This window comes from Heliangelus exortis, chromosome Z (genome assembly GCF_036169615.1).
Source record: "Heliangelus exortis chromosome Z, bHelExo1.hap1, whole genome shotgun sequence".
In the NCBI taxonomy this organism is placed as follows: Eukaryota; Metazoa; Chordata; class Aves; order Apodiformes; family Trochilidae; genus Heliangelus; species Heliangelus exortis.
The window spans coordinates 45,830,456-45,844,318 of record NC_092454.1 but is presented as its reverse complement, the minus strand read 5'-3'; the positions used below and the strand labels follow the sequence as shown (position 1 = coordinate 45,844,318).

Sequence of the window (13,863 nt, the reverse complement as noted above, 5' to 3'; positions counted from 1 at the left end):
GAAACCCTTGAGTATTTACCTTTTCACACATAAATGAATCTATCTATTGGTAGATATAGGTACAACTTGCTTTTTCTGAGTCCTGCATTGAACTTGGTTGTTAAGTCATCCCCATATGGCAGTTTAGCTAATTTACTCGTTTATTTTTGGTTTGTCTTGTGATGATGCATTCAAAAAGCTTGATTAATTTGCACAATACTCTTTTATCCTTAGGCTTGTGAAGCTGAAAGTATTATGCTAAACTTAGCAGGCCAACTCATCATGTTGCAAAGGGATCGATCTGGACCGCAGATACGAGATAAGGATAATAATCCTAATCAAAGGAAGCATGTGAGTAAATAAACTTGATATATTGTATATGGCTTCAAAGATGTTGTCAAGTGACTGAAGAAGGTAGGAGTGTTCCAGGCATAAAGAAAAGAGGTCTGTAATGCAAGGTGTTGACTACACTTCCAGGCATAATTGTTTGCAGGAAGAAAATCACTACTTGTGATTATTTTTTTTCTCCAAAAATCTTTGAAATGTTACTTCTGAATAGTGTGACTGTAAAAGTAAGGTATTTGCTACTTACATTGCATTGAAAGATACAAGTTTTAAGCATAAAGGTCCGGGACAAAATTTGGTATGCACTAATGACAGAAAATCCAGTCTATATAAAACTGTTCTGTGTGTTTATGAAGATTATTATTTTTTCCATAGTATGTTTAAAAAGTTCCTAAGTTAGTTACTAAGTTACTAGTAACTAAGCTACTTACTTACTAACTAAGTTACTAAGACCAGTAAGGATAGAAATGAGTGGTTGAACTTTTCAGTTTTTCTGTGCTGATGAAAAACACTTTTTAAATGAAACAGTCCAGGAGAGTGAAGTCTGAAAAGTTTGGATGAAGGCTGGGTTGTTTGTTGGGTTTGCAACCCAATCAAACTAGCAAATTTCTTGATTGTAATAATTTTGCTAGTTCTTGGTCTAATTGAAGAAGCAGAGAACAGGCTTTATTTTTCTCCCTCATTCTGACATTTTTGAGTTCCTGGCTAAGCATAAGTAGGCTAAAATAACTAAATAAGTGCTTTTTGAGTTAATGTAAGTAATAAGTGGTGTTTTTCTAGGTGCTAGGGTGCATTTAGGGGAGTATGTAAATTTGTTTCTCTTTTGCTGGAACAATGTGTTTGAAGAGAGTAAAAAGAGAGAGAAAAGCTCTTGTGAAGAGGTTTAAAAAAAAAAAAAAAAAGGAATAATGAATATTTTTTATTTTGTAGCTGCCCTTTTGTGCTCCAGTTGTCCTAGCACAGTCTGTTGAAAATGTATGGACTACTTGCAGGATCAACAAGCAGAAACGCCACTTGTTGGAGGCTCTGTGGCTCAGCTGTGGTGGGGCAGGTATGAAAGTCTGGCTCCCCCTGTTTCCCAGAGATCACCGAAAACCACATTCCTTCCTGTCAAGACGGATCATGCTGCCTTTTCACATCAACATATACCCACTGGCTGTTTTGTTTGAAGATGCCTTGGTTCTTGGTGCTGTTAATGACACTGTGCTCTATGACTGTTTATACACTCAAACCAGTGCTAGAGAACACTTAGAGGTTCTCTTTCCTTTCTCCATTGTTGAGAGAACTTCACAGATCTACCTCCATCACATTTTACGCCAGCTCTTGGTTAGGAACCTCGGTGAACAAGCCTTGCTTTTGGCCCACTCCTGTGCCACACTACCATACTTTCCTCATGTACTGGAACTGATGCTTCATGAAGTGCTGGAAGAAGAAGCTACCTCGCGGGAACCCATTCCCGACCCTCTGCTTCCCACTGTGGCAAAGTTCATTACAGAGTTCCCCCTCTTCCTGCAGACAGTTGTTCATTGTGCTAGGAAGACAGAGTATGCCCTGTGGAATTACCTTTTTGCTGCTGTTGGAAACCCGAAAGACTTATTTGAAGAGTGCTTAATGGCCCAGGATTTGGACACAGCTGCCTCTTATCTTATTATCCTGCAGGTAATGGTACCTCATAGACTGCAAGAGAAGTGGTATTTACTAATGTTGTAGTACCAAATCTAAGCACATTAAACAAAATCTTATTTTTAATGGTTTTCTGCTGAGATAATGTCCAGTTACGAAGGGAATATTATGGGAGTATTATGCAATGCAAGCAGTAAGTTTACTGCTATAAAGAGGAAAATAATGGCTTGAAATTTGATTCTTCTAATCTCCAGTATACTTGAATGTCACGGTATGTGGCTTGGATTAGTAGGACTTTGGTTGCTCGTTGGCAAAAGCAGGTGACTTAATTATGCTTTGTTGCTTGCAGAATATGGAAGTTCCAGCAGTCAGCAGGCAACATGCTACTCTCCTATTTAATACTGCCTTAGAGCAGGGAAAGTGGGATCTGTGTCGTCATATGATCAGATTTCTTAAAGCCATTGGCTCTGGAGAAACAGAGACACCCCCAGCTACACCAACAACTCAGGTTTGTGATGAGAATAGTAAATACTGTGCATGAGACCTTGTATGATTAATCTTGTGTTTATATAGCTTGTTTGCTCCTTTGACTGTGTGTTTGGGTTTTCTTGTTTTTAGGAACCTAGTTCAAGCAGTGGCTTTGAATTCTTCAGAAATCGCAGCATTAGTTTATCCCAATCAGCAGAGAATCTCCATAGCAAATTCAATTTGACAAAAACAATGAGTATGCCCTCTGGCCCATCTGGAAAAAGGTAACTGGTAGTAATGTCCTCTCTTTCCCCACTGTTAGGTAATGCACTAACTCTCTTACCAGTTTAAGTTATAGAAGTACATTATATGAGACAATTAGATTTGTCTCAGTCTCCCTCCACACCCCTCTGCATTTGTCTTTTCCATGCCATTGTAATGTCTTTGCCTCTCTTAAATTTTTGGGAGAACATATTCTCACACATGTAAATATGTGTGTGTGGGTGTGTGTGTATACATACACAGGCACACTTAGGTGGATATTGCTGACTAAAAGGCTCTGAGTCCACTGAGTGCATATGTAGTAATTTAAATAGCTAATGAGACCACGTGTCTTATGTTGGAAGGATCTGGTTTTGCTGAAAAATGTATCTTGAACAGCTTACAGTACTGCAGCATGGTAGTATACATTGCAGTGTGATACTGTGCACATCTTGATGTAGCAGTGTGTTGCCAAGCTGTAAATAGAGCCTTTTTACACCTTGGAGTGGATCCCTCTTAGGCTGCTGTATACAGAGTTCATATTAATCAGTACGCACGTTTAGAAGCAGCACTGACCCTGGATTTAATGTGATCTTGGTTTTGTCTTTTTTCCCCATGTAAGACCTGCATTTTTTTCAGTCTTAATGTCACTGTTTTCTGGTCTGCCCATAGGTGGAGTAAAGACAGTGACTGTGCTGAGAATATGTACATTGACATGATGCTCTGGCGGCACGCTCGGCGTCTGCTGGAGGAGATCAAGCTGAAAGACCTCGGCTGCTTTGCTGCACAGTTGGGCTTTGAGTTGATTGGATGGCTGTGCAAGGAGAGAGCCAGAGCTGCCCGTGTGGAGGATTTTGTGTTTGCTTTGAAGAAGCTGCACAAGGATTTCCTCTGGCCATTCCCAGTCATACCAGCTTCATCCATCAATTCACCTTTCAAGAATGGAAAGTACAAGACAGGTGCTTTAACAGCAGAGTTGATTTGAGCTTGGTTTCCCTCCTGCAGTCCTACACCCATCAGTCTGAATCTGTCCTTCCTCACTTCAGCCAAGCACAGAACTGGCTGAGGCTTGCCACCTGTACAGCTTTCTCCCACAGAGTGTGTTTTCTGTAGGGATTCTGTTTAGCATAGACTGCACCTGTTGTGTAGTTTGATTACACTTCTGTTTCTGCTGAGGTTTCTTGCTTTCTCAGGTGCACTGAACTGCATGGCACTTGTGAGTTCAACTCACAAACTGTTGAGTATCAAAAAAAGGTATTGCTCTTTGATGTAAAGTCTGCTACAGAAAATTACTAAATTATAGTCTTTAGAAAAGGTTTTAATTACATTTTAAAAGAATTGTTTCTAATATTTGAAATTTGCTTGCTGTAAGGGTAAGTATTTTGAGGACTTGCTGTGAACCTCCATTGTGTTATTAATCTCTCAGTTCACTCATTTATTTTCATAGGGAAAAGTTGATACTAGCTGCCAAGTTTTTGCCTTTTTGACAGTAGCAGCACCATTATTTAGTTCTGTTGATCCTAACATTTATCAGATGGTATTTCTGCTAGGCCAGTGCTGACAGAAAAAGCTGATCAGGAATTCTTGTAATACCTAAACTTGCTGCATTCCATTGCTTTTGGTGATCTGTCAGCAGGATTCAGGAAGGCTTTACCTTCTGGAAGTGCCTGGAGATAATTTTCCAAATTTCATTTTTGATGGCTGCATGACTTTTTTTCTTGGGTTGTTGTTTTTTTCAGCCATGGGGGAGCAGCTGCTGAAATCTCAGTCTGCAGACACTTTTGTAAACATGGAAATGGACACAGGAGTTTCAAACACACCTCGGAGTCGCAGCTGGCTTGGCATTGTGAGCTCCTCTCAGAGAGAGATTGACACAGTTTCATCCCATGGACCACACATGCAAGATGCATTCCTCTCTCCTTTGCTAAGTAAAGGTTAGTCACTCTTCCTTCTGTCTGTTAATTGCACAAATTCACTTGGGAGTATACACTTACATTTTGATATTTGCATGCCACTGCTGTATTGTTGCTTCCCAGCTGCTGAGAACTGCAGTTCAGGGGAAAAAAAACCCAACAAAACTTGTTGAAAAGTGAATTGAAATTTTTACACAGAAAGGCTATGCCCATGTCATACATCTTTAAGTACCTGAAATAGAACATGAAATTCATGGTTGTGGAAGTATGTGTTTGGTACCATGAAATGCAGTATTTTTGCAGTCTGGTTGGGAGAAGTGTTTTACATTTTTACTGTTTGTCTCTCACATTAGTTGGCCTCTTGCATACATTGGCACTGTTCTAATTCATAAACTTTGTGCTTTGGAATTTCTTTAGAAATATATTTCTTTAGAAATATATCAGATACGTTCTTTATTGAAAAAGTTGATGAAATTGTAGTCCCATATGATTTTCTTTTTTCCTGTGGCTCTGTTTAAATCACTCTTCTTGAAGCTCAGATGTATTATCAGCTTACAAAAATACAGAAGGTTAATCTCTATGCATCTTTTCTGACCAGAGACAGGAAATGTGTCTGACCATTTATCTCTTTTTACTCTGTTTTCTCAAGCATAGACCAATGTTTTCAACAGTGTCTACAAGACAGGCTTTAAAAATGATTGAGTATTGTTTTCTCCCATTGCTTGGGCACTGCCCATTCTATTTTCACTTCTGTTTCTCTTGTTTGTTATTTCTGGTGACTGCAAGAATACGTTAGGTTTAAGGAAGTTTGATATAGAGCTGTCAGAAAGAGCTTAATTTAAATGGGGAAGATTTATTTGTCCTGTTGTTACTTGTACTGCTGTCTGCCACTACCACTGTTTCTGCAAACAGTTACTTAATATTTTTTTTCTCAATTGGATGAAGACCTTTTTGTTCAGTGGACTTTGCTACACATTTTAAAGCAGTGTATTTCTATAGTGGAACTTAATTGTATAGTCTTTATAATGTTGTGAGATGAATTGTAATAATTGTAGTTGTAATAATTGTAATAATCATTTCACAAATAACTAATCTAGTGGTGGTATGCATGGGTGAGAAGCTAGTAAAGCAACTTTCTGACTTTCTAAATATTTTCCACAGAAAAGATGCATCTATTTTAGATGTCTCTAAATCTGCAGGGCGGGAGCCCTTATGACTCACCAGTAGAATGGTTTCAGCTTCGCTATTACTGTTCATGCGTGGATTTGTAATTAGTGAAGGTAGATATTTACATCAGTAAGCATACAGAATCTTTGGGGTTTTGTATGAAGAAAAGAGTTTGCTACTGCATCTTCATTTTTAGCACAGCTTAAGGTTAAGAAAGCAGGATCTCTAAACAGACTGCAACCCTTCCTGGAGACTTAGCCTCTTACATTCATAGAACATCACAGAATCATAGGATTGGCTGGGTTGGAAGGGACCTCAGAGATCATCAAGTCCAACCCTTGATCCACTACTGCTGCAGTTACCAGACCATGGCACTGAGTGCCACATCCAGTCTCTTTTTAAATATCTCCAGGGATGGAGAATCCACCACTTCCCGGGGCAGCCCATTCCAATGCTTGATCACCCTCTCAGTAAAGAAATTCCTTCTAATGTCCAACCTAAACCTCCCCCGGCACAACTTGAGCCCATGCCCTCTTGTCTTGCTGAGAGTTGCCTGGGAAAAGAGACCAACCCCCACCTGGCTACACCCTCCTTTCAGGGAGTTGTAGAGAGTGATGAGGTCTCCCCTGAGCCTCCTCTTCTCCAGGCTGAACAGCCCCAGCTCCCTCAGCCTCTCCTCATAGGATCTGTGCTCGAGTCCCTTCACCAGCCTGGTTGCCCTCCTTTGGACCTGCTCCAGGACCTCGATATCCTTCCTGAACTGAGGGGCCCAGAACTGGACACAGGACTCGAGGTGTGGCCTCACCAGCGCTGAGTACAGGGGCAAACATTCCACAGTCCTACAATTAGTAGTAGACAGAGTCCTGTGTTCCTAATCTGACTGGCAACACATCTTTAGGATCTCTTATTGATATTATTCTCCAGAATTATTTTTGCTTTAAAGATAAACTACTGCATTCTTGGAGTAATAGTTCTAGTATATAGTGTGATTAGAATGCTGTGATGACATGGACAGTGTGCCTGAAATAACTTCTTAGCCCTGTGACGTGCAGCAAAGCCTGACTGTGTAATTTGTCAGTTTCTATAGGAAGTAGTTCAGAAATTCTGAGTCTTACTAAAGTAAGTAGTTTCTTTTTCCCTTATGTTTCTGAGTGTTTTTGATAGGTGATGAATGCAGCATTGGTTCAGCAACAGACCTGACTGAAACAAGTTCTGTGGTGGATGGTGACTGGACCATGGTGGATGAAAATTTCTCCAGCCTAAGTTTAACTCAGTCAGAGCTTGAACATATCTCCCTAGAACTGGCTAGCAAAGGGCCACACAAGTCACAGGTCCAGCTCCGGTAAGTGGTGTCATTTTTGACTTTGAAACTCAGAATGACAACTGTGCAGCATTACAAGAAAGAAATACTGTCCACAGAGTAACTCTGGAATTTTGTCTTCAGCGTGGAAAAAGAATTAAGTAGACTGTTCTTCCGTGTAGGTACTTACTACATATCTTCATGGAGGCAGGATGCCTGGATTGGTGTGTTATCATAGGCCTTATCCTCAGAGAATCTTCAGTAATCAACCAGGTTTTCAGTATAATGCAGTCCTCTGATACTGATCGAGAAATCTGTCAGAATATCAAGACTGGCTTATATGCTGTTGACAAATGGGCTTCTACAGATTGGTAAGTGTTATTTTCCTCCTTCAGTTTCATTTCAGTCGTATATAATTAGCTATCTAAAAAATAATTCCGACGTCTCAGCCCTAGTTGAAACAATTAATTTTAAAGCACTTTTGCAGAAAATTTCAGGACAGTCACTTAATGCAGTTGTGATCAAATTAGGGAAAAAACAAATAAACAAACAAACAAACAAAGCCCAAAAAAAATGAACTCCCCAACTTTTATTGGAGTTTCTGTGCAAGAGATGTTATAGAAGATACTCGTTTCTATTAAACATCTCCCAAGAAAAGTTGTTTTTCAAGCATACTATTTTTTAAGTTACTCATGGTGTTCTATATCATTATTTTCCTAGCCCTGGGTACAAGCCATTTCTAAATATCATCAAACCACAGATTCAGAAGCTAAGTGAAATAACAGAAGAACAAGTACAACCTGAAGCTTTTCAGCCAGTGAATTCTTCCAAGGTTACTGAACAAATGAACCCCAGAGCTGAAGAAAGCAGGAATTCATCTAGCCATGGCACTAATCCTCAGAGTGATGCTGGGAACAGCAATGCAAGCAGGCATGAAGAGGACAAGTCTAGCACAGAGGATGAGGATTCATTCCAAGAAGGCAGTTATGACTGTACTGTGTCTTAAATGGAAGATGAACAACTTCCCAAGCATCAGGGTGTGAAAGGAAGCAAACCAGCTCTTAGTATGCTTCCCTATTTTGGTTTGTACTTTTTTTTTATTTTTTAAAATCTTTGTTGGGGATAACTAAGCAGCAGTTCCATCTACTACTTTCAAAAGGAGGCAAGATTATTCTTTTTTTCATGCAATCTTCAAACTGCAGCTTTAGGTTTTGATACTTAATAGTGTTGAGAGACAGTGCATACGTATGGAAGACAGGTTCCTTATTAAAACATTCTGAAGCAACTACTTATCTCTTGCTTGAGTTTAAAAGGCAAAGAGGGGATTAGATTTTAAAACTCTTATCCTTTGCAGCTTGCCTGCCTAAGAGATATCTGATCAATGCAGTTCAGATTGGTTTGATACTGATATTTTGTATTAAAGGACTGTAAAATATATTGTATGTTTTTGTGAATTTTATTGTACAAATACTCAAGGCTGTACCACGTTTGAAGGTACCAGTATGTATTGTGCATGTTTCTAGATTAGTTAGTAAAGTTAAAGCAGAGTTGCACTTCTTTCTGGATGAGGCAGACTTTACTGACCTAACATTGACACAAGGTGGCTTTCCTGTTTTTTACTGCCACTTGCAGATCTTGTAGTTGGGTTTAAGGGATTGCTGAAGGTTATTTATTTCATTGTAAATTCTTTTCTGAAAAATGGATTTTTAAAATGTAAATAATCATCATATACTCTTGCTATGGAAAACTAGTTTAACAGCTCACACTTAAACATTTTTCAAACATTTTATAATATGCATACTTGTAACTAAGACATATTTAACTTTCATACAATCTTATGGAAAGCTGGCTGCAGAAGTCTGTTGCTTTGAGGTACTTATTTTTTCTAGCTGCTGTCCCTATGTAATAACTACCTGTAACAGTATTAATGTAGATATTAGCTTGTTTGTACTGTGCAATCTGAACAAAAATGCAACATTACTCATTTTATAAAAGAAATAAACTAGTTTATTTTTTATAACATCACTTGATTACTCACATGGACCAAACTAGTCATCATAGGGTAGTTACAGGATCTGTTGCTTTTGTAGTGTAGATACTAAATGCATATCCATTTAAACTCTGAAAACTAAGAATATTCAGAATTAAGTTGAAATTAATTGTAGCTCTATCATCTTTATTTCCTTTGTAGATAATATCAAGTGCTTTAAAATGTACAAATATTAATCTTGTTTTAGAATGGCTTTACTAAGCCAGTACAACCAGTACAAGTGCAATAATTGTAAGTATCACTTGGAAAGCTGGAGATTTTAGTGAATGCAGCGTGAATTTCCATTTAAGAGTTGAAGCTAATATTGAAGTAATAGGAGAGAAATCCAGTTCAGGAGTCTCAGCATTAAGCTTAGTCTGCATTGTAGCTACTGGTTACAGTTAATGTCTCACACCTACAAGCCTGTTGTGATCTGACGTCAGAATCCATTATTGTTATAAGGGGATACTTAAAGCTTTTTTATTATTAAAAATCTGCTTACTCTATGTTCAAAGAAATAAAAACTGTGCTTCAAGTTAAGATTTTTCTGTGGTTCTGTGGTAATGAATATAAACCAAGCCCATCATGATCAGCTTTCTGCTGTTCAGATTTTGGATCTGTACAAGTAAACACATCCATTACTGATATACTAACATTCTTGTTATTAGTAACTTACTACTGTGCTACTGTTGTTTAGCAGTTACATCTTTTTAGTCGTGAAATTTTAGAAGTTTGTACTTCTTTAGTAGTAATTATCTCTATGCAAACCTTACGTGCTAATTTTGTATTTAAATTTCACTGCTGTTATACCTGTAATTAAAAGACAAATGTATTCAACTTTACTTGAAGTTACTCCTGTGGAAAATAACTATTTCTGACTTCAAGCCATTGACAGTGACCTACCAGAATTTGAGTAACTTGTTTCAGAGAAAGAAATCTCTCTAAGGAACCACCCGAGGAAGACTCTTAGTTTGCCACACCACACCCCAGTGGCCTGTTTCACAGAATGAAGCCATAAAGCTGCTAAGTTAAAAATTACCTTTAGGTTACATCTGCCTGTTGTTTTGAAAAGAGGTGTATTTGGTTTAGGTGGCAAGTGGGCTCCAGGGATGGCCCCTGAGTAAAGCCCAGGAGCTGCCTCTCTGATGGGTACAGACAGTTCCAACAAACCCAACCCTGGACACAGCTGAACCCATCAGCCAAGCTGGTGCCTCCTCTCTAATGTATTTATCAAAAGGTAAAGAGATGCTGTGCACCAACTGTGATAGAGATAACAGAGGGAAAAAACAGATAAGATCAGTCCTGCAGACAGCCAGGCTGGTAAAGGAGGAGCAGGAGGTGCTCAGGCACGAGGGGAGATCCCCTGCAGCCTGTGAATCTGTACAAGTGAACACATCCATTACTGATATACTAACACTCTTAACATTAGCAACTTACTACTGTGCTACTGTTATTTAGCAGCTGAATCTTTTTAGACCATGATGAAGCAGACCCTCCTTCTGCAACCTACTGCTGAGCACTTTGGAGCAGATATCCACACCATAGCCTGTAGGGGACCCCACCACCAGGGCAGATGGATGAGCCCTGAAGGAAACAGCCATGGAGAGGCCCCAGAGGAGCAGGTTTTCTGGCAAGAACTGTGGCCCACGGGAAACCAAATCTGTTCCTAAAGACTACAGCCCATCAAGAGGAGGAACCACATTGGAGCATGAAAGACCATCCCATGGGAGGAATCCCATACTGGACTGATCATGATGTGACCCTTGACTGACCATCCCTGATCTTTCTGCACCATTGTGGAGAAGGAGGCAGTGATGCATAGCCTGGGAAACAAAAGGAGGTTAGGGGAAGATAATTGTATTTTTCTCTTTGTTCGTTGCTATTCTACTTTAATTGACAATAACTTAAGTGAGGTTTTCTCCAAGGCCAGTTTGTTATACCTAATTTGGTAACGAATGAAAAATCTCCCTGTCTCCACTCATGAGCTTCTACATCTTTTTTTCCTTCCTGGACTGCAGAGGAGAAGGTGTAAGAGGGCAGGGGGCAGCCAGTCAAGGTTAACCCACAAAAGGCTTATTCTTCAGCAAATGCACTGTTACCTCAGCCTAAGCATAGGAAATATGGGCCATTTAACCAGTTAAGGGTCAACATTTTCTGTGGCATTCCAGTACACTTTCTCTCACTGTGCTTATCCAGCTTACATAAAACTGGTTCTTACCAGCCTGGCCTACTTGAGCATTTTATGCCATAGAAAGATGGGCAAATTCTTCCTTCACCAGCATTTGCACATCGTTAGATTTTCTCAGTCTGGTTCTCCTCCTGTCCAAAATTAATTGCCTCTGAAAAGCTGCAACTAGGCTAGAGTCCTTGCTACCCATTTAAAAAAAAAAAAAAATCCAATCACACACAAAGTTATGCTTACAAAACTGCTTGAGTCAAGTCATATTTAAGGATAATTTTCACCATCCTTTTTGTCAGCCCAAGTGAGCTAATTTCTCACTGGTTTTCTCACTGTTTTAGTCCAAAGCAATCAATTTAAAGTTGTAGAGCCTAACTGTCTGTAAGCTACAGGCTGAGATGTGCTGTTAAGAGAAGTACAAGAATATGTAAGTGAACCAGGACAGCTCCCTTCTCTTCATTATAAACTGAGGGGAGAAGTTGTCTACAGCTATGATGATATGATAAGAGGTAACTTGGAGAGTGGTAAGCTGGTTACAGCTGAAAGAAGGGGACCTTCAAGAAAAAGGCCACAGACCCAACTTACTGTCTTAATATAGCCTCTGATTCCACAGCTGAAGACTGCTGAGATATTCTAGCAGGCAGTGAGATGAATCACAGCTGATGACAAGCAGCAAAAGTAGTCCCAGTGCTAAAACAGAAAAGGGAGGAGCTTGCTCATACCACTCATCTCTGCAAGGGCAAGTTTTCTTTTTAAATCGTGTACCACCTAAAATAAGTGAACTCAAGGAGTTCCCTGAGCACTGCGAAGACTTTACAAAAACCCACAAATGGAGGGTGTAGTTAGCTAAACTGTTCAGACATAACCAGTCTTCTGTAACTTTTTTGAATTATTGTTCCCTATCAAAAAAAAAGAAACACTCTCACACACCCACTACATACAGATAAAGCAACATCACCAAATCAACCATACATGGGCAGCTCTCTAAGTCACTTAAATTCACCTGTACCTGTTGGCCTTGGAGCTTGATCTATAATTGCAGACCAGACTGACAGATTTACTCCTTTCTACAGAAACTACACTTCACTTTCAAGACTGATTCATAGAGCTTTCAGAAACTGTGGTTATAAAAGCTGGTTTGTTAATGACCAATGATGCTTGACACCCTGCTTAAAATAAATACACGTAGCAGCAACTGGCTGCAACCTAAAATGGGTTGTACTTCCTCCTCAAGTCTCAGCTTCATCCTTGGCTTGTTCTCAAGCTTTGGAAGACAAACAGAATTCTGCACTGAAGAGGGAAGTCTGACAAACTTCTAGGGCTAATTTATGCTCTGACACTGGAACAGGTTTTCATGAAGACTGGGAATCCATGCTGTTCTCTCTCTAAAACAGAACTCATACATCATTTTTCTAACCACACAGTTCTGTGGTAGCACTTGGGGTCACTCTCTTGGATAGCTTTTCAACCACCCTCCACTAAGACTCTGTATCAAGTTCTACAATCAGGCATCCTCCCAGATTATCAAGAACCAGATTAGGTTTAGCTCTCAAGGTAAAATACCACTGACCAGCATTACCATGCAGGTGAACTCTTCAGTAGCTCTGTCCCATATGCCACCATTAGGTCTGCAGAGACTTGTTAGATCTTGTCTTTTTGATTACTGTTTTTCCAACAGGCTTTCCAGCCCAACCTCTATTGGAACAGAAATTAATGACAGGTCTTGCTAGCACAGAGCAGCTCCACTCAGCTCAACAGTCTGCCATTTTGTGTGTGATAGCTGAAATTCTCCTGTTCATTGCACCTATCCTAACATCTGCTTTATTCAAATATGTTCCCTCTACATGACAGGCAACCTGAAGATGCTGTGACACACTCTAATGCTACCTTAGACTGAAGCATATGTGGACTCCTTTGCCACTCCATGCTTAAATTGGTAATACTTAATTCTGAAGCTCTCTTGCCTATAGATAGATGGCATGGTGCTGTTTGCTAACAGAGAACATATTAGATTCTCAAAAGCGTCTAAGGTCAGGGAAGAACTCCAATCATTAAGAGTAAACCAATTCAGAAAAGGCTGTGCCTATGAATTGTTTCAGAGGAACACAGGGAAATTCCAATCAACTCGCTGCCTTCTGCCCCAACTACGAATGAAAACTTTTTCTACTCCCATGCCCTTCTGTCCTTGAAGTTACTAGCTGCTTGCTTTTTTAATATTGCACAGAATGTGGCAGACAATACTTATTATGAGAAATAGGAAACCTCAGTAGCAGAGGGCCAGGGCACTGCAGATGGGGAAGCAGAGGGACAATGAAACAGGTAGCAAATTTTTCCATCCCGTTTTTCTGCCTGTGATTGGCAGTACATTTGCTCTCAACTATCAGTTTTGCAAAGAATGCTTCACCTTGCAAACAATGATTCTTCCATACCACAGAGTTTCAAGAAGCAGCTTATTCTCCAGGAACCAGGTAGGGCCCTCATTTTAACATTTCCCAGCTCAGATCATTTTTACATTCTTTGGCCATGCATGCCTCCCATATAACTCTAGCTAATTCCAGCATCTCTGAGCTGTATTTCTAACCCAAGCTTAAATAAGACA

The 13,863-nt window shown here is 39.7% G+C and overlaps 1 protein-coding gene across 12 annotated transcripts in view; it reads left to right on the top strand.

Annotated features, from left to right (window-relative positions):
* RIC1 (RIC1 homolog, RAB6A GEF complex partner 1) overlaps positions 1–9,625 on the top strand; it is a 44,575-nt gene extending 34,950 nt beyond the window's left edge. For 6 of the 12 annotated variants that reach the window (XM_071731388.1, XM_071731389.1, XM_071731387.1 and 3 more), the window contains 9 exons: positions 214–330; positions 1,255–1,983; positions 2,297–2,455; positions 2,566–2,699; positions 3,349–3,635; positions 4,416–4,610; positions 6,909–7,098; positions 7,239–7,427; positions 7,777–9,625. In XM_071731388.1, the coding sequence (XP_071587489.1) occupies positions 214–330; positions 1,255–1,983; positions 2,297–2,455; positions 2,566–2,699; positions 3,349–3,635; positions 4,416–4,610; positions 6,909–7,098; positions 7,239–7,427; positions 7,777–8,062 (2,286 nt within the window). In that variant the 3' untranslated portion in view covers positions 8,063–9,625. Of the gene's footprint in view, positions 1–213; positions 331–1,254; positions 1,984–2,296; positions 2,456–2,565; positions 2,700–3,348; positions 3,636–4,415; positions 4,611–6,883; positions 7,099–7,238; positions 7,428–7,776 lie in introns of those variants that run through there. The other 6 variants (XM_071731397.1, XM_071731398.1, XM_071731396.1 and 3 more) reach the window with 2 other exon arrangements.
* The last annotated feature ends 4,238 nt before the right edge of the window (positions 9,626–13,863 follow it).